We start from the raw sequence: 27,489 nt of genomic DNA on the forward strand, positions 1-27,489 counted from the left end.
GTATTTAAGGCCAGGTTGGACAGAGCCTTGGGTGACATCTAGTGTGAGGCATCCCTGCCTATGGCAGGAGGTTGGAACTGGGTGATCTTAAGGTCCTTTCCAACCTAAACCATTCTGTAAGTCTATGATTAATATCATATCTGCCATCCTGATATACTCCAGTACAGAGTATTTACAAACATGTCTTTTGTCTTTTATTCCACTTTTACACTAGAGTAACAACACCTACTGAGGAAAGCAATTATAATTTCCATTTGTAAAGGTGAAAAGTGGCTTGGATTTCAGGTAATTCTCTTAATTTTTCCATACTGTCTTTAATCATTATTGTTTTTGAAGAAACTGAATTTGATGCTGCTCATCAACCAGAACGCTGTCCAGGAAAAAAGTTACAACCCTCAAAGTGTTAGAAGCACAAAAAACACTGGCCCATCTACAGACAGTAGTTAAACACATCAGAACATCAGTGTGATAATTTAGCTACTTAAATGCAATATGAAATAAAATACACACACACCCACCGGTCACTTGAATTTGATCATTTTTGCCTAGAAATACCTTCTGTTACTACAGTCTTGATTGGGAGACTGGGATACACTGTGCTCTTTTCCAACTCTAAAATCTCTTCAACAAATTAACTCTCCAAAACATGTACTTTACAGAAAGAAAAAAGGAGCTTTTTTTTTTATCTAGGAAGAGGTGCTATATGAATTATAAGATTACATATGTGGCTCTAAGCACAGTAAAGTGTATAATAATACTTCCTTAAATAGACCAGAAGAGTTTTTCCCAGAGGAATAAACATTAGACTCCTGACAATGAGAAGCCTTTTGTTTTCAGCAGCCTTTCCAGACATTAGAAACTAACGACAACAACTCCACACCAGCTTTTGGAGCACGATTCCCATAACATTCCATGATTAAAGGTGGCACTGACGAGGCTGCCTAGATTACAGCTGATCAACACTGCACATTTTAAGATCCTGTTTTCATTTGCTTCTCTGTCTTTGCCAAATTCTAATCTATTTGGTTGAATACTGCAGTTGGAATATCTCAGTTGTTTACAAAAAATAACATGGGAAAAACCACATTGTTTTTCCCCACACTTAAACAATCTTGACTTTCATTTTAAAAGCTTTTGAGCATGGGCTTGTAACTGAAGAAGGCAGAAAAGACAGGCATAGGACTGTCTGTACTTGAAAAGTCTACTCAAAATCGGTCTAGCCAAAACATCACATATGCAACGCCAGTTTCAGGAAAGTTATGAGTTCAACTATGACAGCTCATCATCTACAGAGGGAGGCTACAGGTTCTGTGATAGCAAGTTATAACGTCATATGAAGGAAATGAAGTTTCAACAGCTTCAGCAGATCCATACCTGAATATGTTGGTATATGTGAAGTTTTCGAGTCAAATCTAACTGGTACTTGCTTCATTATCTGGAAAAATAAGCAGACACATTACAACTAGTTGTAATACATTTCTGGAAATGTCTAGAGTATTTGAACATGAAAACACAAAGATGCAAAAATTGCACAGGAGGAGTGTACAAACCACTAAGGTCTTTTCCATTGGTTCCTGGTATTTCTTCCAAGCAGATATTTGACATTTAACTATGTTTTTAATATAATTGTTGGTATTTCCATTCAAGTAGAAATACCTTTTTTAATGCAAAATGATAGGATTTGTTCAGTTTATATTTTTATCTTGCTTGTATGTGGAAAAATACTTGCATTTAGGTTGTAAAAGCTACAGAAAGGAACAATGCAGCTCAGGAAATGTTTTAGCAATGCATTGCCATACAGTAAATACATATACATACACTAGATCATTCTAGAGTACTAAAAGTGATATTAGCACCAACAAATCATTCCTAAGGAACTGGGTTTTTTAATCCCCACACCATTTTCTGATGGATAAATGCTCAGTCACTGAACAGATGAGTGTGATTTTCTGTAACTAAGGCATACAAAAAAGGTAACTGTATACTGGAATTTAGCCTTTGACAGATGAAGCCTAGCTGTAACTAGAGAGCTGTTTGCTAAAAAGGTCTCTAACTCCACAGATCTGCAGAACAAAGGGAAATTTTATAACATAAGCTGACATTTCAGCTTTTAAAATTCTGCCGGCATCTAGTAAATCCCTTTCCAGGAAATTAAACTGCAAGCTTTTCAGCTTTACCAGGTGTCAGTATCATCCTCTTGTCTGCAGATTGCCAAGTATGCAGTGACTTGGAATTTAGTGGGATATTTTGCATTAATTCCGAGTCTGGCCTTGCATGGCAAGAAGATTAGTCTCCATGTGCACATTAGCATGTGCACTTACCCCTAATCTCATCTCTTCTAGTAACAACTGAAGCAGTGAAGGGCTTTGTGGGGGAGTCCTGAGACTGAACTGAGAATTTACAGAGGTGGCATCATTCAAATGCATAATTACCTTTGAAATTCTCCACTGGCAACAATGTGCTACAAACATATTAAAACAGTCTTGTTGGGAAGTTTCTTTATCTAACTGTACAAGCTTCTTAGGTTTTGAGAGTGTTAGGAATTTCATTAAAACAAACAAACAAAAGAATTGTTATAGTAAAGTCATACAGCAACTAAAAGCTGTAAAGAGATTCTTAATGAACTAGATGCTTCCTTCTAATGAAAAATGTTGTACTTCCTGCATCTGACATAGCTGCTAAAGTGACTTCAGGTTTTTTTGCCTATCATTCGTTCTGCCAATATCACACGTGCTCATACACGCACATTAAATTGCCATTGCAGTGCGAAGCTCTGATTCCTTTTTAGTCTTCCCTTTGCTGCCAAGCAGGTGTCAGCCTCTGCTCAAGAGAATCCTCACAAACTGTTATCACATTACTATCCATACAACCGGGATTGGATGGACATCTCTTGTAACTTCAGGTCTCATTTTCCAGAGAAAAATGTTCTTATTTATGAGAAACATTATCATATCTGAAGTTTAAAGAGTAACATAAGTTATTCTATAAAGGTCTAACTCTTAACCTGGAAGGCTTCACAGATGACTTTGTTTTGGGTATACCAAGACACAGTTCTGTTTGTGTTCATTTAAGTAACAGATATCAAAGCAAGCCATCAGAAATCTACAAAAGCACTGAACACTGCATTTAGTAACTTCTATTTCTTGTAAGACATTAAATAATGTTAGCATTCAATCCCAAAATAACTCAGTTCTCCAAATTAACAACCCAAGAGGATTATAAAAGATTGCCAAAAAAACCCTGCATGAGATCTTGCCAAATGACTGGGTGGAACTGCTTTAAAATGAGAATTACAAAATACAGGAAAGGAGTTTCACCCTGCCTAAAGATTTATCTGCAAAAACAGCTTCACCCACAAGTTCCTGAATCTTATATTTTATTTTGCTATACCTTTGGATTGTCAATGATTGATGTTATGATAAGATCAGATTCAGTGTAAATGAGCTCTTTCAGTGTTGACTCCATATCCTGCTGACTTGAGCATGTATTTTTAGCCTAAAAGAAGAAGAAAGTTGTAACAAAAAAAAAGTTGGTTTAGTCCTAAAGCATTTCATATTAACATTATATCATACAGTTTGGCCATGCAAACAACATACTCTAAATTACTTGTTGTTTATGTAGTAGCAGCTAAGTATTATGATGCACAAACAGGTTGGAAGAAAAAGCACCAGGTCCAAAAAGAAAGAGTAAGAAAAATAAGAAGGTAGCATCCCTTTTTTACAGTGAGGAAAAAAGGAGACTAAGCATCTTTACCCCTTACATCTGAAGTTATGCAAATTTATTGGTTTTCTTTTTTTCCAAATGACTTGCATACTGTAGAAACAACTTTCCTTTTATAATTATGGAAGGACAGAGAAAGAAGCGACTTCACCACAGATTCCAGGCTCAAATTCTAACTCTAAAGATATCACCATCCTTTAATATTCTTTTTCTACTCACCTTTTTCAGGCATGAATCTCTTTGTGGAGAATTCTGGATTGGGACAGTACTAGCATCACTTACTTCTACTGTAGTGCTAGTTCTAGGTGTGGGACGAGAACTTAAAAGAAAGAACAATAAAGAGATAAATAAACCAACAAACAGGACAGATTAAGTTCCACTGCAAACTGCTTTTTTGTTGCTTTTAGGAAACTCTCATGCCATAGAGTAAACTTCCAAAGCTGACAAACATAAATGATGCTTTGCCTTATCCATCAACTGGACATGAACATCCTGCTTTTAAATATGTCCTGACAAGTTTATGATTCGTCAGTTAGAAATGAGAAGGGATGGGGCGACTTCTTTTCGTGGTTGTTAAATGAATGTAATTTGGTTGTTTTCTCACCCACAATAGCTCTCCAAAATGGATGCTAAAATATCATTACCTTAATTCTTAATAAAAAAGAACATACAAAGAAAATTAATGTGACAAATAACTGTCGTTAATTTATGCTATTATCTTCTGACTCGCAATTCCTGGCTAGCTAATGATAATCAAAAACTGCCTGAATCTCATTTAGGAATGAGAACTGGGTTTACTTTTCAGTTTTCCTTTATAAAAATCCTGTCTGCCAATCAGAAAATGAAGAGAGACCAGAACCTTGCATATTTGCAATTTTCATAAAGCTGAAAAAGAACTTGCTTTTTGTAGTATACATTAATTTAAATCGCTTCAAATCAACTTTAGAATTATTAAAATTGGCAGGCCAGGATACCAATTTAATCGACAACTTGAAATGAATGTGTTTTTTTTGATTAGCAGAAAGTAATGTACGCATTTAGTTAAAAATCACTTTTATTTATTAGAAAAAGCAGCTAAATTAAAAAAACAAACACCACATAGAATTAAAGCTACTCATGAAAAATCAATTATCAAATGACTAACATAGGTATTATTCTTTTCAAAAGGCATCTTCTACCTATTTTCAACAGGAAGTTACATTTCAAGAGCGTGAGTCTCAACATATTATCTACCAGCTAGATAAAACTACACAAAATGTCCTAATTTTTACAGTGAAAAATATTTCAGGATCTGCTTGGAAGTTTAAGCAGTCTTATTCCCTAAACAAAGAAAGTAAGATTTCTAGTTAAGAGACTGAACAAATTTTTCTATGTTAGCACATGCTTCAAAACATGCAGATTTGTTATTTTTTTTTTCCCCCCTCAACCTGATTTGCTTTCAGATGTGTTTGAGATAGAGAAAATCTTTCCTACTTTTCCACTTCTGAGCCAGTTTCTCAGTTTAAAACAAGTGATTAGTGAATTGAACCAGCTGAAATGAGTAAGATCTATTCCTTTCACACATATAGAAGCTACTGCTGTTAAAAGCTGATTAACCACTCCTGCAACTTAAGTAAATCTTAGTGCCAGGTCAGCAGCTTCCTTTCAGTTAAAGGTTTTAAAACTTCAGTAAGTAACACATGCAGCTTTGAGAACTTAAATCATTGAAGAAAAGAGAATTTCAGAAAGTAATTATAAAGAATTTGTGTTACATTTCAAATTTTTTATCAAACAGATTTACTTATGTTGTTAAATATACTTTTTATTTAATACACTCATGACATAAATTTGGATTACATGTTATATGAAGTGTTTGTAATGCCACTGTAGCCTCTCGTTTCAGCAAATTGCTAAAGCAAGTAGAAAATGCTATTTTAAGTTACTAAGAGTATGGCTTTAGCTGTGATGACAGAAGTTGTAAGTGAGATGAGAAGTAATCCTTTATTAAAAGCAACTGAAATAACTGGAAAAGTAGACACTATCAGGCTCAAAAGCCGTATTTCAGGTTATGCAAGAAGCTTGAAAGAATATGAAACAGGAATATTTCAGCTTGATGACAATAGGAACATCTATTTACTAGATAATCTTCTTGGCTTGAACACTACTACAGGATCAGGCTTCAGCTAAAACAAATCACTGTTAAACAAATCACTAGCTTTTATTTAATACCTTGTAGGACTTAGCTACCACTAGCTTGTGATGAAAAGCTAAAGGAAGAATTTTCTAGTTGATCTTATGCTGAATGCTTATTCTTGTGTAGTTAAAGCAAGCATATTCAAAGCATGTTCTCATATATATGAGGTAAGAAGGCAAGCAAGTCCTTAATATATTTTTCTGTTTAGAGCTAAGAAATCAAAAGGCTTCCAAAACCCAGCAGAATAAAGCCATATTGTTTTAACTACAAACACTGCTTTCACAGCTTCCCAAAGATGTCTTAATATTAAACTGGTGATAAAAACCCAAAAGAGGATACATTAACAAAACATTACAAACAGAATAATAAAATGTCTGAAGAGACAGGAGAAAAAACAAACAACCCAACCACACAAGGTTTTAAGGGGTTTCTAATTGTTCTTAGATTTTCATACCTGAGAAGAAATATGGATTCTTTTGATTCACCATCAACCACATTTTTGGGGTGCAATTCAGGCCGAGTTTCTGTTGAAAAGAGAATATGAACTTGCATTCAGAAGTTAAAAACAGAGCAAGAATAAAGCAAGACTGACAAAATTCACAGGACAAAGTAATTCAAAATAACATCATGAACAATATTACCTGTTTTAAAAGAACTGCTTGGTAGGTTGTCTGCTCTTGAGGATGACAGATTATCTGGATTTTTAGCAGTATCCACTGGCTCTTTGGCACTCGAAGACACTGATGACTCTGTGTCTTCACTGCTGTTTAATGAAAGATATTAATTACACAGATTAAAGTAAGAAAGGATCATATCCACTATTTGCTGCAATTATTACAATGCAGTTTAGCTGTCATTCTCCAGAACACAATACTACTGAAATAGCATACACATACTTTCTATATTAGTAATTGCAGTGATGAAAAATAAGTTGCAGGAAAGAAATTAGAAAAGTTAAATTATTACCCCATAATTCCAGAGCTATGAAGAAATATTAAAAGCTTTAGAGACCATTCAAGTCTTCACAGATGAAAGTCACAAGAAACCTACTTCTAATAATGAAATCTGTAGCCTAGATTAAGATCAATAAGAACTACCTCTATTTTGCTTCATGATTTACATGTCACACCTGATTGCACGTTTATTGATTCTGGTTGTTTGGGGGTTTTAATATGCCCCTCTATTATTCACATGAAACTGGGTCATGTAACATTCCTGAAGGTCAGCCAGGACATCAAACCCACATTGTGAAGAAAATACATGGACCTATATTTAAGAAAGTACTGAGCTTCTTTTGCATGTCAGGCCTATGTCCTGCGTTTGTGTATTTGTCAATGTGGCAATATAGTGAGTGCAAACCTCAGCAGGTATTTCAGAGGCACTACAAAAACCTCAGGAGCAAGGTCAAATAGCAAGGCCAATATTTCGTAGGAGATTAAGAGTCTTCTGATTCCCTGACAGACTTATGTTTGAGGAATTCAAAGGTGATGACTGTGGTGGAGGTTAACATAAGCCTGCTAAAACCTTGAAGAAATGCTTACTTTGTGGTATAATCTACAAATCTTGACTTCTTACCTCCCTTGGTGGCAAAAGCAGTAATAAATTAACAGGCAAAGAGCCTAGAACAAACATTAACAACAAAAATACTGCCACACTGGTATCAGAAACAGGTATTTAACAGCACAAGAGAATGTTAAAATAGGCCAAACACAAAAACATACAGCATTCTGAAAGAATGTTATTTTCACGTTAGTACCTTAGGTTGGAACCTAAAATATCTTTCAAATATTTAGAACAAAAGAGCAAACAAATCAACATTAAATATTAAAAAAAATAAGTCAAATTACTGTGCATCATTGTTAAGCAAACAAATAAATTAAAATAAAAGCCGTTATTTCAGCAGTAAATTTTAACACATTCTATAGCCAGCAGGAAACAAACAGTTTCAAAGCAAACAGTGTAATACACTAATAAGATGATACAATTCCTAAACATCCTAAACTGTTCACTGTTTTTTGCTTGTATAAAAGAAGTCTTCCTTGAAAATCCAGTACCTTGAGCATGGGTCTCTAGAATCATCACCACAATGGCTAAGGGATCCTTTCCAGAATGGATGCTGCAACAAGTCTGTCCAATTCAGCCTTTGAAAAGCAACAAATAAACTCAAAAAGCAAAGTACAGCTCCAGAGATATACCAGACTAGGTTTTGAATCCAGTGACACTACAGAGCAATTAAACCTGTTGTTTGCTTTTATCTGATAAACAAGGAAATTTTCTTATGGGATAAACTTTTTGCCTTAAATCAGAATGGCTCATTCAGGCAACACAGACTATGAGACTACTAATGAAGGAAACTGCATAGTCAATCTCCATGCATTAATTAGCTAAAGTACCCTATAAATTATAATCTTATGTTATTTAACAATATAACTATATCAGCTATAAATCAAAGCCTCACAAAATAGATGTGCCCATTGCTCTGGAAAAGCAAAGCCACCCAATTTTCAATCTGCCTGTTACAAAGTTACCTATTTAACACCAGCTATAAAAACATAAAGATTTACTCCATCAAAATACCGATTCTGTATTTTCATATTAGAAAAAGCACAATTTGCTCTTTTATATAAGAGATGAAGTAATATTTGCATTGTCATCTACACATTCAGTACTATAACAATGTCTCCAGAGGTGAAAACAAAGACAATGCAAACAATTGTTATGGATTAGATGGTTTACCTTTTCTGAGGATCCTTTTGAAGCAATCCATCAAGTAAACTAATGAACTCAGCAGAAGGCTTGTGAAAAGCAGCAACTGTAAATAGAAGCACCATAGGAGATAAGCATTTGGCAGCAAAACCAACCACCACAAAATGTAGATCAAATCATTATCTACAGATCATGCTAAACACTCTTTTTAACAGTAATTTCATCCAAAAAAAAATTTGACTGTATTAAGAATCCTAGATGTACACTCTTCAAATTTCAAAAGATCCTAAAAAAATCCAAGCCCCTCAAAAACAAAAATCCCACCAATACTTACTAAAATTATTTTTATGTGAAAAAAGCACTCTCCAAGTATCATATAGTTATTACCAAAAAATAAAGTGGAGTTGAAATCTGCTTATATTGCAATTAAATTTCCGCCAACAATGATAATTTTAAGAGAACCACTGTTGCACCCCATTATACAAAACAGGCTTCCAAATTTCTTATTTAACTGAGACTCCACTTCTAAGAGCTCAGAACTATGAAATGCACTTTATTCACTTAGAAAGCAAAATCACTCTTGTAATGGAAATAAATAACAGCAGTTTTAAGTCTACTGGCCATTGTTTTCACTACATTACTATGAACTGAAGAGAGGCACTAGTATTTAAGGGTCTTCAGGCATACCACCGATGCCCAGTATGACTGAGATAAAAATTTCATCCCAGAAAGTAGATTTACTTTTCATTCTTAATATTAAAAGATATGCCTGTCTGTCAAAAGGGAAGTAGGCACTCATCATTAACAGGACGAAAGCTCTTATCAGAGGAAGGCAGTGCTAACATTTGGACAGCTAACAGATTCCTGTAATCAGCCTCAGAAGAAAGAGTGCAAAACAGAACTTTAACTTTCTAAGTATTATTCTGATTTGATTCATTTAATAATAACAGAATAACAATAACCCTTTGGTGTAGGTGGCAATGGATCTTCATGTAAAATCTTTTCAATTAATTCAGAAAAGCTGTCTGAGAAGAATGGTGGTCTTCCTGCAAACAAACAGAAGTGTGATACACAGATTAGGCAGACTTCAAAATAGCTGTTAGGTGCAATGATATGACGAGCTCATTTTCCTAAGGAAACACCCAAAGAAATAAACACCCTCAAATAAAACACCCAATTTTATTTATCAAGTTCTTTTGTCAATTTAAATACAAACCCTTAAATTAAATTCTCCTACCATAAATAGGAAAAGAGACTGGAGATAGAAAAAGGCACCAAAGACGGAGGTCACCATGACAGCCTTCTAAGTATGAGCAATAAGACAACAGGAGAAGGTCTAAGCAGAAATCTCAGTATCTGCGTAACTATTCTCCTCCAACAGATCAGTGTATTATTTAAGACTTCAGAAGGTTGCACTGTAATTCTTTTTCATGATGAAATTGTCCTTCCAGCTGCAGCCAATGCTAATGTGTACTTTATCTGCAGGAAATCAAATGATTCTAGTTTTGAAAGAGAAAACTCTTTCACTAGTATAAAGGTCAGGATAATGCACCCAGGATATAATACTGAGGAGATTAAAAACATGACACTGTCAGAATTCAAGGTCTCCTATAATTTTAAATCATAGTCTTTAAACAAAACACGTTGGTTAATATTCTAAGATTTAGATCACAGTCAAAAGGTCAACTTAACAGTATTACTTCACTTGATTATTTGGTAAGGACCATTCTATTAAAGTACATTTAGTACAGTCATCAAGAAATCTTTAAAACCTGCCTTAAGGTTTTCTATGTCTTAACTTCCCTAGAAAGTCAGTAAGAATTTACTCTGGGGTCATGACCTATGTTTCCATTATCACAGATATTAAATAGATACACAAACTTACAACCTGCGAACATTTCATAAAGTATACATCCCAAGGACCATAGGTCACTGGCTTTGGAGAAGTCTTCTCCCTTTACTGCTTCTGGAGCTGCATATAATGGAGAGCCTACAAAATACAGCACGTGTAATGCACTTTGATTATTCATTCAGCATTTATCCTTTTCAACACTTCAACCTTTGTCTCACACTTGAGTTAGAGATGATCTTTGCGTAGTACAAGAAAACTAAGTTTTACTGTAAGTAGTTTCAAATGAACTTCTTTTACTGAATTATGTAGGATTATATACACTATTTTGTTGATTATTTCACTTCTATTAACCAAGGTGACTTGTGTTACACTTCTGTAACACAGTGATTAATGCAAAGAATGTTTTAATATGACTTGACAACTTCTAGAGCCAAGTAAATTGAGCAGAACATTAAACCAACATCATTCTCACGTAATAGAAATAATTATGTTACATCAGGTTTGGCAGAGGTTTCTTGTTTTCAAAAGCTAGCCCAAGACAGAAGCCTTCATGAAGTTAGAAAACTGGTACAAAAATAAGGTCACTAGACCAGAAGATCGTTGATTGAAGCTAGTTATAGCTATATTCACACTAAAACGCTATGAAAACTTTACATCTCAAATTATAACAGCTTAATTACAAACCCTTTTTTATCTTGTTACAGAAAAAGAAATACAGTTTCTATTTTGACAGTAGTTCCCATCTAAACACTGATTCAGTTCTCAAGAATCTCTTTGCAAATTACACAGACTCAGCAAAGGTGCCAAATCCATAGTCCTTTAAAATGTTTATTTTGGATTCTTTTGCTCTTGGGTTTTAAGTAACAAAAGGTCATTAACTACACACATCAAAACAGCTCTCCTGAAGGGCAGCAGGAAAGAGATTAGATTTGTATTTCTTCCTGAATAAAGATCTGGTCTTGATCTCACTATTTCCACTGTGGACTTTCAGCAGGAGACAGCAGTGTATTAAGAAAGCTCTCCTTGTTCCCATAAAATATTGCCATGAATTCCATTCTTCTCAATAACAGTAACTGCTATGACACACCATTATCTTGGAAACAGAGGTCTGTGAGATGCTCTGAGATGACAACTAATAAAGATTAGAAGGTTACAACCAAGTTTCCGATTTCTTCTTGTTCTCTGACAAAAAAAATAACACCGTATTTGCAGCCTACTGCAAACTGTAGGGATTTGATGTAAAACTGAAAAAAGAAAACTAAAGAAAAAAATCCTGTTACACTGAAAGCTTGTTATACAGGTATACTGCAGCCTAGGATCACCTACATATGAGCTTCAATCCAAAAAACAACCTTAAGTCTTATCTACAAAAAGCAGGACAAGTTAAGAATTGTTAATATGTTAATTTATATGACAGACAGAAGTATATTTTTTCCATGTCCAGTTAAACTGACTTTGTGAAACTTCAAATTATTAACATATGCTGGTAAATACAGGTACTTTTCTTTCTACTCGCTTGCAGGTGTTGCTCCCTTTGTAAGTTATGATCTCTCTGAACAATCTTCCTTAGGAGCTAAAGTTTGGGTTTGAGCTTACTTAAAAAAAACAAAAACAAAAAACAAAAAACCCATCCAGGGTATGTTAAATCTGCTTACAGAAAATGTACAGACCATGCTTTCCATTGAAAAGACACAGGTAAACACATTAATCTTTACAAGTGATGAGACAAAATCAATGCTTCAGTTTCTCTAGAAATTTAGTCAGCCCCAAAAGAACAACAAACAGCTACTTTATTTCAAAGTCTTCTCTCCAAATTACATCAGACAAAAAGCTTTGTCCAACTTTCATTCTGTCCCTTTAGTTAATTTTTGTTAATTTTGGCTAGTAAAAAATATCGCACCTCGAAATCTATTTTTCGGGTATCTTTGTGGCGTGCTTTCACTGACATCTCCTTCACCCTCTTCAGATGCAACTGAAGCAAAATATTCCTCCAAGTTTTCACCATCCACTTTAGCCAAGCAAAAGTTACTGAATTTCAAAGTGCCAGGCCCTTCTAGCAGAATCTAGAAGAATAAATAAGATCCAACATACAAGTAGCATATATTAAAACTGACTGCTGAAATTTCCAACAAAGTATAAAATACTTTATTTAAAAATAATAAATAAATCACAACCTCAAACTATTTAGGTACACAGAGATGATTTTATAACTGAAAACACTGAAAAGTTTTAAGTCAACACCAATACTATCTTTTTTTCTTATAATCAAAAAATTAGACTCTTACAATAGGACGCTTAAGAAGTTTAATGCACACTTCTGTTTACTCATTATTAAATCTCAATGAAAAATGATGATACTTACTGTAGAAAAGAAAGTAAAAGTAGAGCATATAGAAAAACAGTGTATAGGAACACAGAAGTGTAGTAAAAAGAAACACCGCTTCATTTGAGGAGAAAAAAGGTAAGTGAATCTTTTCATTTTATTTAGCAGAATAGTCCAAAGATTTTGTCCAAAGATGACGAGAGTTCTCTCTATGCAGTCACTGCTTATTCTCATCATTAAACGCTTCATAATCTCAAAAATGTTGTTTGAAGAAATAGCTCATTCTATCAGGGAGGGGATGCACTCTGTATTTAGTGCTTAAAGGAGTACTTCACAGCAACACTATTCTTTGGAAGAACACAGACTCACCTCCATTATGCTTTAGTCATACATCTTTTACTGCTTTGGGTCTAGAAAGGGCTGAAACCCAGTATGATTGTGCAAGGTATTACAGAAAATTCAGAGAAGGGCAACTTGATCACTTGCAGATCAAGATCAAAACCAGTTACCATTAAGCAAGTATTTGTGGTTATAGTTATATTCTGGTGATTACATAAATTAAAAACAAATATGGACTTTGACAAAACTATACATAAATTACACACACACAAAATCAGAAGCTACATGAAGAGCTGTATTTTTATGCACGATAAGACAACTTAAATGGCATTTGGAAACAACAGAAAAGTTTATTAACAAAGAAAGTTTAGTTAACTTTACTTCCTCACTATCATTTTCTGTGACTTCAAAATGTTCTGCAGCATGACAGAATAGGTATAATTACAAAGTTATACGTCCAAGGACAGAGAACTAAAATCTTTCATTATTCAAACCAGTACAGCAAATAAAAAAGAACCTATCACATTGTATCAAATACACAACAGGGTAAGAAATCAATTAGACCATAAAATATCCAAGCTATAGACTTGTCTCACTGTCTTCACATATATTATAAAGCTCAACTGCCCTTCAACCTGAGGTAACCTTCTTCCAAACAGTAAAACAGAAATAATGGATTAAAAGCTCACGGCATACAATGTAACATGCGGTTTTCCCTATAAATAATGCTCCTTCTTACCTTTCCTGGTGTCAGTTCACAAAAGATAATTCCAAGCTTATGAATATGGTATAAACCAGTAATCAAATCAACACCAAATTCTCTCACTACATCTTCAGGTAGATGTTCATCTTGAGCAATAACAGATTCTAGAGAACCACCTGAAATACATTTAGACATATTCAGCAAAAGCATGTAAACAAGATGCCACACAAATCATTCCTGAGGACATTATGCAAGCTTCTTCAAATGAAGTCAGGTAAAAATTAGTATCTGCAAATACTAAAAATATTTGAGATTATCCGATAGTTACAAAATCTAAGATCTACAGAAAAAAATCCATTTCCAATATTGGGGCAAAAAAAAAAAGTCTTAATTTTGACTACAATAAATTGAATGCATGACTTCAAAATTATTTTCATATTTATTTATTTTACAAAGGAGACATCAGGAAAAGAAGAAACCAAGGAACTGTGTCAGGTCACAATGTAACAGCACAGAATGGGTTTACTCAAATTCCTTCACCAGATCCCTGCTCCCGGAGTTAAAAGAATAATACCAAGAGCAACTATCAGTTCCTGTGAACAAGCCTAAAGCTAATGACAGACAATTGTCCATAGAATTCACAGACAACAGAAGCAGCAAAGCCCAGTTACTTTCTGAGAGCCAGAGGTCAAAAACATCCAACAGATAAATTCTTTTCTTTGTTCTTTAATAGTTTAGATTTAAATGCATGTTAAGAAAAAATAACTTTCCTCTGAGACCCTGCCCAACTCACCTGTTTCTAAAAATACAGAAGAAAACCAACCCAAACCTGTAAGCACTATTTAACCTTCCTGCATCACTAAACCAGTAACAAACTGGAAATCAGAAGCTGGTGTCCAACTTGCATTCCTACTTCCTTTTTCAATGAGAACACAAGTATGAGACAAAATGGGAAACACATTAAGAGGAAGTAAATAGAAGATTGTGTTTGTTCTTCACATGGTATCTCTGTAGAGTCCTTTTCTTGACTGAGGGGCCCCAGCTCTTTCATTTTCACCCCTTCCTCTTTAAAAGAATTTAAAACAAAAAAAAAACAAGGACTAAAGTTCCACTTTCCATGTTTCTCACACAAATCCCAGCTTCCTCCCCTAACAAGTCATATCTGTCTAAGGCTCAGACCATCCTAACATGAGACCTTTCTCTGTCCCTCCAAAATCACCACCCTCTTTCACCAGCAAATCCAACCAACCCCTACTCTGCTTCTGATCAGATTACACCTGGAAAGTCTTCCAAACAGCCCTCATATATATCCTCTATCACCTGTGTCCTTCCCTGGCCTTTACATACATACTCTATGCTTTTCCCCACTGATTGTTACTGTTTCTCTGTCCTTGCAAAAATCAATTCTCTCCCCCCATTACCTACTTCCTTCCATCCCAGGTATTTTATCACACTCACCCCATTTGAGCCATTCACGTCTTAACTCATCATAGGACTTGAACTTCTCATCTCATTTCCCACAAGCTTATTGTTAAAACAGCCTTTCTCCTCCCTCCTGTCCCAGACTGCTATTGCAAACTGCATATTCTCCAACTCCCTCAAAATCCCCTTCCTCAACCTCATTTGGCCCTTTGTTACTCCTACAGCAAACCTGTTCCTCCGAGACTACAGTTCGTATTTTGTGGATTATGAGTCCAGGTTAAAGATACAAATTTATGCCCCAAATGAAAACAGGGATTAGGAGTGCTCGTCACAGAAAAAGATACTAGATTGTTTATTCCAAATCTCTTAACAGATTTTCCTGACCTTTTTTCCCTTTGCTCAGTAACTTGTTTCAGAGAACAGCAAGAGTAGAAGTCTGTCATCACAGTAGTCTTCAAATTATTCAACACTGCTGAATGTTAACATTATTTCTAAGCCTTGTTTATGCTTTTCAGTAAACCAGTCATTCTTTGAAGATCAAGCCCATATTACCTAACTACAGTAAATAATTTTCCATCATGTTTAACTACTGGATTTTATAATGCAATCTAGAGAACAACATGTAGAATTCCATAACATGACCAAATAGCCACAGAAAAAAAAAAAAAGGAACAGTGAAACCTGCAACACAGAAGTATGCTGTATCTGATAACAGAAACTCACTTTGTCACCTTGAGACAAGTGGGAGAGACCTTCCATATTTCAGAAACAGTTTTCAAGGCTCTATAAAATTAGTAAGAAACCTATGTCTTGTTCTATTTGTAAGTAACTTAGCTTCAAGACACACCCCTTGCAGCAAACTGCAATACTGCAGGGTAAAAAAAAAACGTTATAATTGTTCAAGCTGTAGTCAATAAAAGGCTGCCTGTCTAATAATATGTGTTCACTTTTAATCACTGAAAGAATGACCTGGGTTTTTTCCAGAACTTGTAGCTTCCCTTCAGTATCTTTTGAAATAGAATTCTGGATAGAAATAAATGCTGTGTGCAATATGGACTTTGGCTATGAAACAAACTCCAGATACCAAAATCTGAGCATTCGTCACTTGCACAATTGGCCTTCTTTTCTTTCCATGTGGAATAAAGCACATTATCTTTTAAAAGTTTAAAGAGTTTAAAACATGCAGTTATCACAAGCAGAGAAAGCTTTACCAGATTTCTTTAATGGATCGATGAGAACATCTGAAAGCTCAATGAAACACTTAAGACAGTTTTGGGCTCCCAGAGCTCCCAAATTAACATCAAAATCAGAATACTACTGAGCAGGAAAAAAACTAAAAATTCACTATTAGCTTCAGAATTGCCCTTTGTACATTATTACTTGATTTGCTCCTTGCTGACTTTATTGTGTGCTATAAAATGAAAACACCAAAGCTGCCAGTCCTTAGAAAACTTCAAGTAATTTTTACTTAACTAACCTCCAACTACTCACAATTCGGTTTTAAGCTCACCTGAGTAGCCCCATCTCATTAGCTATTTAAAACCAACATGTCACATCAGTTAATAGTTAACATACATATACAGTGAAGCAGAGGAGAAACATTATTTCAACTAATTTCTAAAAATATTTCCAAAAGCAAAAAGACTTTTGTCCATAAACAGGATTCTCAAGTTTATAATCAGATAATTACTAAGTTTTTTTCAAGGATCTAAGTATTTGCTGTGAAGAAACTGTTGAGAAGTCTCTTACAAATACTTACTCTATAAATTTTTACCTTCTGAACTTATCTTACCTGTGCATAATTCCACTACCAGCCAGAGATGGTTGCTTGTTTCATACCATTCATAAAATCTCACTATATTTCTGTGTCTTATTTTATGAGTCAGACGAACCTAGAACAAAGTTTTTAAAATACATAACTGGAGAATAGGAAAAAAAGTTCCCCAACCAAAAATTATAAGCACTGTTTAACCTTCCTGCATCATTAAAACAATAACAAGCTGAAAATCAGAATTTGGAGTTAAGTTTGCATTCCTAGTTTCTTTTGCAGTGAGAACACAAGTGTGAGACAGCATGGTGAGCACATGAGGAAGTAAAAAGACATTTTTTTCATCTTTCTTAAGCTTATCAGGCAAGAGCAATCATTGAAAGGTCCCTAGAAATCTATATTTCTATTAAAACTACATAGCCTAATCTCTACAGAGGCCTGTGTAACTTATTAGAGTTGTAAGGTATCTGCAACAGCTTTCTAAGAGGACCGCACACCAGAGCAGGGGAAGAATGCGAGGAAGAAGGAGCAGCAGAGGCAATGTATGACGAACTGACTGCAACCCCCATTCCCTGTCCCTCTGTACCACAGGGAAGTCAGGAGTGAAGTCTGAGAAGAAAAGTGAGGTGAGTTAAGATTTGGTTTTATTTCTCATTATCCTACTCTCATTTGATAGGCAATAATCTAATTTCCTCAAGCTGAGTCTGTTTTGCCCATCACAGTAACTGGATGAATGTTGATGAATCAGATGAATTGGTGAGTGATCTCTCCCTGTCCTTATCTTGATCCGCAAGCCTTTTGTTATATTTTCTCTCCCCTGTACAGCTGAGGAGGGGTGTGGGTGTGACAGATTGGCTTTGATGGGCACCTGGTGTCCAGCCATGGTCAACCCAAAGCAGAAACAAAATTTATCTACTGGAAAAATATTTAAATGTCTAACTACATCAGTTACAGTTTCTTTTCCAGAATGTGTATGTTTAAAATGTTGCCAAGATCTCACAAAACAGAATTAATTTACCTTAAATGCTATTGTTTCATCAAAAATAATTTCTTCTTGGTAATTAAGAGATTGATTATTCACTGGCAAGTATTACTACCACTGAATTTGCACAACTAATAGCAAAATAAAGCAAACTACTACATGCAAGTAACTGTTTTTAAAAGTTCTCTGCCTGTAAACATGGGTTTATGCATACGATTTAAGCAACAGTAAAAACAGATGAAGAAATAAAAACATAAAAATGAGACTCTAAAGTATAAGAATTTAAAATCTTAAGAAGCTGACCTAAATGGTGACAAGAAGCACATGGTATTTTTCTCTTATATTACCTGTTCTACGGGGTTCTGTAAGCTGTTTCTTTTCCCAGATTTAGCAGGGGAAAAAAAAACGCCAAAAAAGCAAACACTACTCACCCAGTTTGTTATTTCAGCTCTTTTGCATTTATCAGTGCAAAGAATGGCAACAAAATTAATTGTTCCCTTTCTTCTTCCTTTATAGACAACTGTCTTATTCCCTCTTCCGATCTCCTCATACAGAACAAAGTTCTCCATACTTGAGGATGCTATACAGGCAATGGATTGGAAACATGGTATTAGTCTCATAAACAAATAAACTTTTAAACAAAGAAGGAGAAGGGGAAATCATTCTAATTTAATAGTCACTGGTGTACAGTATTTACCCTCCCAGTTCTCAACTGCAAAATAAGATTTGCCTGAAGAGCCATTGGGCAGAAATGGCAATGTGACCCTGCGACTTTTCACAATGTAATTTAAATTTGCCAAATACCACTTTAATCAATGCAACTGAAAACCACAGGATTTTTGAATATTAATATTCTGAACTATCATTTTTGTCTTAAGAATGCTTTTAATTTACATACTTAAACAAATGAAATATTTGTCATTTGTTGCAAACCTAGCAGGTGACACTTCTATATTTAAATAGCTAGATGCTTCTCATAAGAGACTAGTTAATTCTTTTGTTCCATAACTATTTTCTCTAAAAATCTCAGAGCAAGCGGAGAACTGATAGCAAAACAGTGAAGCATCTATAATACATGAAGTAAGAGTTCTGCTTTCCATCCTGCTCCTCAGCTGTGCTACCAAGTTAAAACCAGAGACACAGAAAATCCCAATACCAGCACATTCAGAAGCAGGATATATTGATAGCTACTCCTCAGTAATCACCTTGTAGTAAGTTCTTCCAGCTCCAGGACACCTTCACATTCTTGCCTAGTTCTTCCAACTACCAATTTAATTATCTCCAAGCCAAGAAGTTGTTCTTTCTCAACTCTGCATGATTTACTCCATTTTGTTTATAAAACTGCTTTTTGACCAACAAGACCGGTTCTCAATGCAGTTATCCTAAAACCACAGAAAAGCAGCATACTGGAGAAAGAACTACAACAGGAATTGCCAGTAAAGATGGAAAGGAAAGGCTTAAGTAGAACAGCTGCAGATGCTTAATCACAAATCACAAACTCAATTTCACTTTAACTCTTTCAAGAGACACAGAGCTCCCAGAGTGACAAAAGGAAGACCAGGGAACGCCCAGGTTTTCAGTCAAGACTTCAAAAATACAACACAGCATTATGCAGCACCAGATAACAAAATGCCCGTCACTAAAATAACGTTTCTTGCCAGAACATCATCAGGTGCCCAGTACAACCCAGGTGATCCAGAATTCACAACAGACATAGCAGCCTCATGACTCTAGGATTTCCTTTATCAAAGAGAGTTACCCAAGACAGAAGTTTTCTTCTCAAAAGAGGAAAGAATCCCACCACTGTGTTATCAATATTCTAGCCAATTTTGGTTTAAAGTATACATTTTATTAAACTGAGTAAGCGATAGCAGATAAAACAGCGCTGGGTGCGCCGGGGAGCCCTCCGCTCCGCCCAAGACGCGCACACGCGGTCCCTGGGAGGCGGTCCTTTATCTTCTCCGGTTCAAGGCCCCGGCCAATCCTGTCGCCCCTCCTCACTCGGATGTTGACATGGCTCTTCCCCATTGGTTCCCTTTGTTGCAGGGGTCTCATTACCGAGAAGTTTCAGGAAGTTTCGAGAAGCTGCCAGAGGCTTCGAGAAGCGTCCACCGCCAGCCTCCAGCCTCCTCACCGCCACAGCCCCCTCCCCTCAAGCGTTGCAACAAGACACCACTTCGAGCCACCCAGCCCCCTTTTCTCTCTCACAATCCCGCGCAACAATACAACTGACCTCCCCCCATTACCTACAGAGTACAACAGTTACAGAGTCAAAAGGAGTATTATTTCACATAAGGACAGCCACAGAGAGCCTCCCTCCCCCCAAACTTCTTGATGAACAAACCCCACACATTACAGGTGGCTCGAAGTGGTGTCTTGTTGCAACGCTTGAGGGGAGGGGGCTGCGACAGTGAGGAGGCTGCCCGTGGACGCTTCTCGAAGCCTCTGGGAGCTTCTCGAAACTTCCCGAAACTTCTCGGTAATGAGACCCCTGCAACAAAGGGAACCAATGGGGAAGAGCCATGTCAACATCCGAGTGAGGAGGGGCGACAGGATTGGCCGGGGCCTTGAACCGGAGAAGATAAAGGACCGCCTCCCAGGGACCGCGTGTGCGCGTCTTGGGCGGAGCGGAGGACTCCTCGGCGCACCCAGCGCTGTTTTATCTGCTATCGCTTACTCAGTTTAATAAAATTTATACTTTAAACCAAAATTGGCTAGAATATTGGTAACACAGAACATCATTGCCATAGAAATGCATCCAGCAAAAGAAATGGCGAAACTACAGCCCACTCCCCAAAGTACATGTCCACATCCCCTGCCTTGCACTTCTTCTTTCTCAAGAATACTTTGAACCTGCTATGCGCACCCTGTCACAAGACTGAAGCATATATACACATCAGATGTATTAAAGATGCCTCATATTGGACATCCGTAAAACATAATCATCCCCTCATGAACCAAACCATACAAATGCGTGCCAGGCTCAGCGACAAATACAGAAATACCTGGTTATCTGACAGAAGCAAGACCAATAACATACAAACCCACACCGACACAGAGCAGTCATAGGAAAGGGAAATCTTCATTGCTACCTCATGACTGGGAGTGCTTTCACATGCAGGTTAGCAAGGCTGCAGGAGGTCACGGGGAAAAGCACCTTATCTTACAACCCTAAATCTCATAACGGCTATGTCGCCATTTCAGTACACAAACTAACGGAGCGTGACATGCGAGACAGACTTTCAACAGCTAGGATTCGTTAGTTTTGACATAAAGTATGAAGAGATCAAACAAAGCGACGCAAAAAGTGCAAAGAACCATCTCGAGAGGAGCTAGGTGCTGTGGAAGCCGGCCACACCACCGCCTGTAAGGAACCGGCTCTGAAGCTTCACAGAAGCACCCAAAGCAACAGACTGCTGAGGTAACTGCATTCGCTCTGGGCGCCAACACGTTGCTCCCTCTCCTCATGAGAGGACCCGAGACCTCCTGTAGTCAAAGCTGCACTGCAGCCCCCGGGACTGGAACTAGGGAGTCGGAACTGGACTTTCCAATCCAATCCCAGGTCCCTTCCAACCCAACCCATCCCATGGCTTCGTGACATGGCCGCGGGTGCGGGGCTAGGGCGGGAGCGGGAGGACGAAGGGAGGGGCGGGAGGGTGGCTCCGCGCGCCGCTCGCGCTCTCTGAGGGCCGCTACCCGCCCGCAGACGGGAGGTGACGGGTGGCGGATAGGAAGCGATAGCCGTACCTGCGGGGCAGCGGATGGACCAGGTAACAGCACTACCGCCGTTACCGCCGCCATCAACCGAAATCGCCGCACGACTGGAGCATTCCATGACACAAGGGGAAGGAGGAGGAGGAGTTCCGGCGGGAAGCTGTTCCGCGCACACCACAAAATACAGCGAGCCGGAGGAGCAGCGGTACAACAGTCACAGTGAGCCCAGGGGGTGTTGTGGGGTTTGCTTTTATTCTAGCGAGAACACAGAGCCAGGTGCCCATGGGTCTGTCCTGCCTCCCCCCCCGCGCACCGCTCGGATGGTCGCCACCTCGCACCTGTATCCAGGAGACGGGGCCAGACGCCGGAAACAGAGCGGAGCCGCCATTGGGCTGGAAGGGGCTGACCCCCGAGCAGGGCCGGGGCCAGACGGGAGTTCCCGGATGTTGTGGGTTGCAGTCGAGACGGGAGGGGGCGCATCCGTCCGGTTGCCGGGCAACCGCCAGCGCGGGGCTGACGGGCGGGCGGGCTGAGCCGTACCTCAGCCCGCGGTGAGGGGAAGCCCCTCAGGAGGAGTGGGAATCCCAGACCTTGCCCTCTTGGTTGTGGGGCTTTGCTGTTAAACCGCCATGGGCCGAGCATCGGACAACACAGGTAGCGTTGTCAGTCCTGTTACAGCGGGTTGTAAAAGCCTAATTGGGGGATAATTCGTGCTGGCAACATTGAGCCCTTGGAACGAGCGCTTTCCGTTTTTAACTGTAAAGTGGTGTTTTCACTTCATTCTTCATCCTAGGGACGGCTGGGTTTGGGGTTTGTGCTTGTCTGCTTTTGGTTTTGCAAGGCCCTTGAAAGATTCAAGTCAGCATCTTTTCCTCATTGCATGATAAAACATTTCACATTTGGTCTGTCTTTCCAGGACAAGTTGAATAACGTTCCAGGCACAGGGTGCCCAGAGAAGCTGTGGCTGCCCCATTCCTGGCAGTGCTCAAGGTGCGGTTGGACAGGGCTTGGAGCAACCTGCTCTAGTGGAAAATGTACCTGCCCATGGCAGGGGGTTGGAACCGGGTGAGCTTTAAGGTCCCTTCCAACACAAACCAGCCTGGGATTCTGTTTTGTCCATTATCCCATATTCAACTTGATTTCCTAAACAGTTTTGAACCCGTTGATCTACTTCAACCAGATTTTATAAAATTAGTAGTATACTTAGCAGGAAGGAGTCAACGTTTCTATATTCTGTATGATAACAGATGGTTGGATTTTTTACCCCCACTGTAGGGAAAATTTCAGTATGAGCTGAAACCTCCCTAATTCTGTAACAAACCCAAAACCAACCCAACCTACCCTGCTTGGGAGAGGGATATTAGAAAGGTTTTATCTGCAAAAAGTGCTTCAGCTTTGTTTAATACCGCCTCAGCGGAGGCTATAGACACAAAGCACAGACCTGGAGGAAATGAAGCTTCATGAATTACACAGCTTGCCAAGAGTTCTGTCACAGTTCAGCTGTTGAGGGGTTTGGTAGAGAGTCTACAAGACTGGTAAGAGGTTAGTACTGCAGCTGGTTTATTGAATATCCACATAGAATTGACTGGAGTCCTAACATCAAAACATATCGTGCCATACATACGCATGGCAAAATGCTCACTTCTTAACAATTTCAGATCCTATCCCATTCTGCAGCATAATTTCTCAGCCATTGCAGACTTGATCTGTAATTCCCAATGAAGCTAAACAAGCAAAGTATTTTTTCCATTTTTTTTTTTAATGTAAATGAGTAGTTGACTGGATATAAATAAACCAAATGCGTAAGTAGACATCACCTAGTTTCTCTTAGTAAGCACAAGAAAAGTATGCTTTGAAGAGGGCTTTATTTAGATTTTAGAAATCTGTATTTTACCTTTGGCTCTGATAAGGGTGACTGATATAAAGAAGAAAGAGTAGAATACTAGCTCCTGACAGCAGTTTGATTGCAGATCTTAAAAAAGTCACTTAATTTCATTGTCCTTGTCCAAACTAAGCCATAGTAACTATCAGGTTACTGCCTTTGTTTCCAGATTTCTAGTGTTTTGTCCTATGTACAGATTTCTGTTATGTTAGTCTAGGTTAGAGATTGATTTTATGCCAAGGGGGTAAGTATCCCATTCTGGGGGAGTGAGACGGTATGAACTTTAACAAAATCTGTTCAAATCTTCATATAAGAGTGGCAATAACATTGCAGAGTACACAGAGAGAATCACAAAACAATGCTTTAATAACAAACCAGAGTTTCATAGCTTTTTAAATTAAATGTCTCCATGATGAAGAATTTTTGGTGTAATTAAAGGCAGATACAGGGGACATGTTGACATACACCCCTCTTTTTTTCCAATACCTCTTAGTTTGGAACTGTGTTGCTTTGTTGTTGTTGTTGATACACACTTCATTACATGTACATCCAGATGATAAGAAAGATACAGACAATTTCAGTATACTCCAGATGGGAATTTTCCCTCTGATTTTGTGTAAGAAACAGGAATTCTCTCTTCAAACATTTTACTTGCTTCCAGTGCAAGAGGTACCATGAAGAAATAATCTAAATACAAATGCAGATCAGGGCTGCAATTACAGGACTCTTGTCTTTAGTGTTTGGTTTTTTTAACTTGTTTAGCCTGTTACTCCTTTAGTCTGTTACTGAACATGACTTCAAGCATTGTACTCAACTGCAGTGAACTTTTCTGTGGGAATATTTTCAACATTCAAGAAAGGAATGCAAAATATTCTCTGTGCTGTTTGCAGCATTTCAATCCTCTCAGCAATCTGTACAGCAAACTCAGCCTTGCTATTTGCCTGGCTATTATATGAGACAGTCAGATGCAATCAAATTCTTGTTCTCAAATAAGTATATGATCTAATTTAAGGTAAACTGAGATCTTGTGATTGTAACCACATAGTTCAGGAATGTTTAAACACTTCGGGGCTCTATCCTCAATGGGTACTACAGAAGCCTCTGACATTTGCCTGATTCCCAAAAGCCTGATTAGTCGCCTATAGTTTTAAGGTATGTTTCCATGTTTTATTTTCCTTTACTAAGATCTTGTAGCTTGCTCTAATGTCTGTAGAAGATGCTATATACTTGTGTTTTATTTTGCCAGATGCACTGATTTTTCTCCCAGCTATCATGATTACTCATGCTCTACCCCATCTTGCTAGTACATGGTGTTTCTTTCTATTCCAGACTGACCCCATTCTCAAGAGAGTTTCTATTCTCAGCGTTCTGGGTATGATGATTCAGTTGCTCATCTATCATATTTGGATGTTTCATCCACCTTGATAGTTCTGCCATTCCTGGGAAGCACACAGGGCCACTTCTCTGATCTTTCAGCAGAACAATGGACATAAGCACATCTTTATCTTGTGGCTTTTAACCCCAGATTCTTTTCCAACATCCTCTTAAAACTAGCACATACTTTCATTGTTTGAGTGAAACTTTGTCTGTTTCTCTTTATTTCTGCATTTCTGTGGTAACATTAAGGTTCTCATAAGTTAGTCACCTTGTTTCTTTGGTACAAGGCCGCTGTAGTCACTGATGCCTCTTGAAGTTGTTAAATAAATTTAAATGTTACAACTTAAGTATCGTGTGCTGCTGATACTTGGGAGTAGCAATGATTTTTCAGATTCTTTGCTAGTTCCTGGGATTCTTCTCTTTGGGAATTTGTTTTATCAATCATCGAGTTGACCTTTTAGCTGCAGAAACAGCTAAAATGGCAAAACAGTCCCTTCCAATGTGTTTGTTTCACTGGTGAGGCAAAAATTACTTGTGGTTTCTCTTACAGGGCTCCAAATCTTGCCTCACTGGCTCAACTTGTAAGGTCACCAGTACTTCATGTATAGCATGCTGGGTTGCCTCTTCCTCCATTATGGTCTCAATGCTTTGTGTATGTCTAAGGTTTGAAAGAGATGTGGTACTCTCTCGAGTTAATACCTTTAAAGGTTGGTATCTTACAAGCTACTTTACCTTCCCAGAGTCACTGGGTTTCCTTGGGAAGGCAGCCACTGCTCTTTATATGATACCAAAGTCAAACCAACTTCCTCGTTGTTGTTATTGCTTGTGCTGAGTTTTATCTGCTAAAGAGATGAGGTTAATTGTTACAGACTACCACAATTTCTGCCAGGCATTCCTCGTACCACATTCCTGTGTATCATCAGCTCTGATGCTGATTGCCCGGCTGGCAAAGCTGATATTCTGCTGCTGCAAGGTTCACTACTAACAGCATTCTTAACACGTAAGCTTGCCTGCTGGCTTCTAAGGTATGATGAGATGACAGCCTTGCTGATGCAGGAAGGCTGAACAGGCCTTGCCAAAATCTTGCTCTTGTAGTGACTACCACTGTGACTGAGATGATGTGGAAATACTAGTAATGCTGTATTTTTCTGTGTATTTCAATGTTTGACCTATTCCTTACTCTGATGCAGTAGATAGTGTGGAAAGCAGATGCTGTACTCTCTAGGTATAACATGTTGGAAAAACATCCCATTTTCTTCCAATACATTCAGCAGTTTGGCCTCACACAAGAGTCAAATGCGCTATTATTACATATAGAGCTTAACTGTTTCTGCAGAAAGCAATGACTTTAATTTTGTATATTCTGAAGATTCAGCTTGTGTATTCAGGATATCCTTTGCATCCTAATTAGAACTCACAATGTCTTGAAGGTATTATTATCATTCCACAGTGTAATTTTCATTTGGCTTTGCTTGATTGCACTTTTTATTCCCCTTTTCTTGCAAAATGCATGCCTGGCACATTTATCATTAACCCACTATCTTGCATTTAACTTCCTGCTTGTTTGTGTACTTGTCTTCACTTCTAATGCTAATCTGAGCTTTACAAACTATTCCAACTTGCATTTCATTAATGTCAAATATGTGCAAAACCCCATCCTCAGTCACTGTTTCCTTTCTTCAGGGTTTTTTTTTCAGACTCTAAGCTGTGTAATAATGCTTTATTTTGCCATAATTATTATATATGATCCTCTATACATACATATTCATGAGGGAGGTCATTTTTTAATGATATTTTTCCTTAAGACCTTTTTATCTTCATTTTATTTGTCTCCTCTGCTTGTGTTTATGCTTTAGTTTATCGATAAACCTTCACTTGATTGGTTTAGCTTCTCATTCCTTCTGTTCTTTTCAGATTACATGTGCCTGTTGTCCTTGGGTCACAATTGCAATAACACTTCCAACCAACGCTCTAAGCTGGTATTGCTCCTGACAGATGCACCCTGTTTACAGGAAAGAAATTTCCAGAAGAGTAGCACCTGAAGAAGAAAGCATTCGTGCTGGCTGATGCTAGCTGAAGGAAGCATAGAGCACTGAGCAAGAAAAGCTTTTCTGCTGATTTGATTCTTCCAGCAAAGGTAGCATTGCATACCTTGCTGTAAACAAACAAACCAACAAAAACCAAATAAAACACAAAACCAGAAGAAACTCCATCAAAAGATGTCACATTTTTAAGTTTCAGATGCTCAGTCAGATAACTTAAAGGAATTTACGTTTATTGATATTCAAGTTAAAGCAACACTAGCTTTACAAGAGCCACCATTTAAACAAGAGAACATGCCGTGCAGGCAGCATTATGCAGATACTTCATAACCCCTTTTAAAGGGCTTAGAGCATTACTTAGCCCATGTGAATATAAAAGTGCAAGAATGGGGCCAGTCACAGCAGGTACCAGCAAGAAGAAGAGGAAGTACTGCAACTTCTTTCTTAACTCCATGACACAGCTATTCAGAAATACATTTGTGGGTA

General features: G+C 37.7%; 1 protein-coding gene and 1 long non-coding RNA gene across 11 annotated transcripts in view; one reads left to right on the top strand and one right to left on the bottom strand.

The window, feature by feature from the left end:
- The window catches only part of ULK4 (unc-51 like kinase 4), a 198,949-nt gene extending 177,191 nt beyond the window's left edge, over positions 1 to 21,758 (bottom strand). For 7 of the 10 annotated variants that reach the window (XR_009964477.1, XR_009964476.1, XM_062617179.1 and 4 more), the window contains exons 1-13: positions 18,420 to 18,629; positions 17,031 to 17,130; positions 13,853 to 13,992; positions 12,352 to 12,514; positions 10,488 to 10,589; positions 9,562 to 9,645; positions 8,630 to 8,705; positions 7,948 to 8,034; positions 6,535 to 6,656; positions 6,348 to 6,417; positions 3,940 to 4,039; positions 3,391 to 3,495; positions 1,375 to 1,435 (exon numbers count right to left, since the gene is read on the bottom strand). Coding sequence is in view for 8 of the 10 variants with exons in the window: in XM_062617179.1 (XP_062473163.1) it covers positions 1,375 to 1,435; positions 3,391 to 3,495; positions 3,940 to 4,039; positions 6,348 to 6,417; positions 6,535 to 6,656; positions 7,948 to 8,034; positions 8,630 to 8,705; positions 9,562 to 9,645; positions 10,488 to 10,589; positions 12,352 to 12,514; positions 13,853 to 13,992; positions 17,031 to 17,130; positions 18,420 to 18,608 (1,399 nt within the window). In the remaining 2 variants the exon portion in view is untranslated. Of the gene's footprint in view, positions 1 to 1,374; positions 1,436 to 3,390; positions 3,496 to 3,939; positions 4,040 to 6,347; positions 6,418 to 6,534; positions 6,657 to 7,947; positions 8,035 to 8,629; positions 8,706 to 9,561; positions 9,646 to 10,487; positions 10,590 to 12,351; positions 12,515 to 13,852; positions 13,993 to 17,030; positions 17,131 to 18,419; positions 18,630 to 19,193; positions 19,371 to 21,735 lie in introns of those variants that run through there. The other 3 variants (XM_062617176.1, XM_062617175.1, XM_062617178.1) reach the window with 3 other exon arrangements.
- Positions 21,759 to 23,655: 1,897 nt separating this feature from the next.
- On the top strand, positions 23,656 to 27,131 carry LOC134162886 (uncharacterized). The gene is made up of 2 exons (XR_009964478.1): positions 23,656 to 24,736; positions 26,974 to 27,131. It is a non-coding gene; the product is annotated as an uncharacterized LOC134162886 (long non-coding RNA).
- The last annotated feature ends 358 nt before the right edge of the window (positions 27,132 to 27,489 follow it).

This window comes from Pezoporus occidentalis, unplaced genomic scaffold (genome assembly GCF_034315485.1).
Source record: "Pezoporus occidentalis ecotype Australia unplaced genomic scaffold, CSIRO_AGI_Poc_V1 ctg193, whole genome shotgun sequence".
Classification (NCBI taxonomy): Eukaryota; Metazoa; Chordata; class Aves; order Psittaciformes; family Psittacidae; genus Pezoporus; species Pezoporus occidentalis.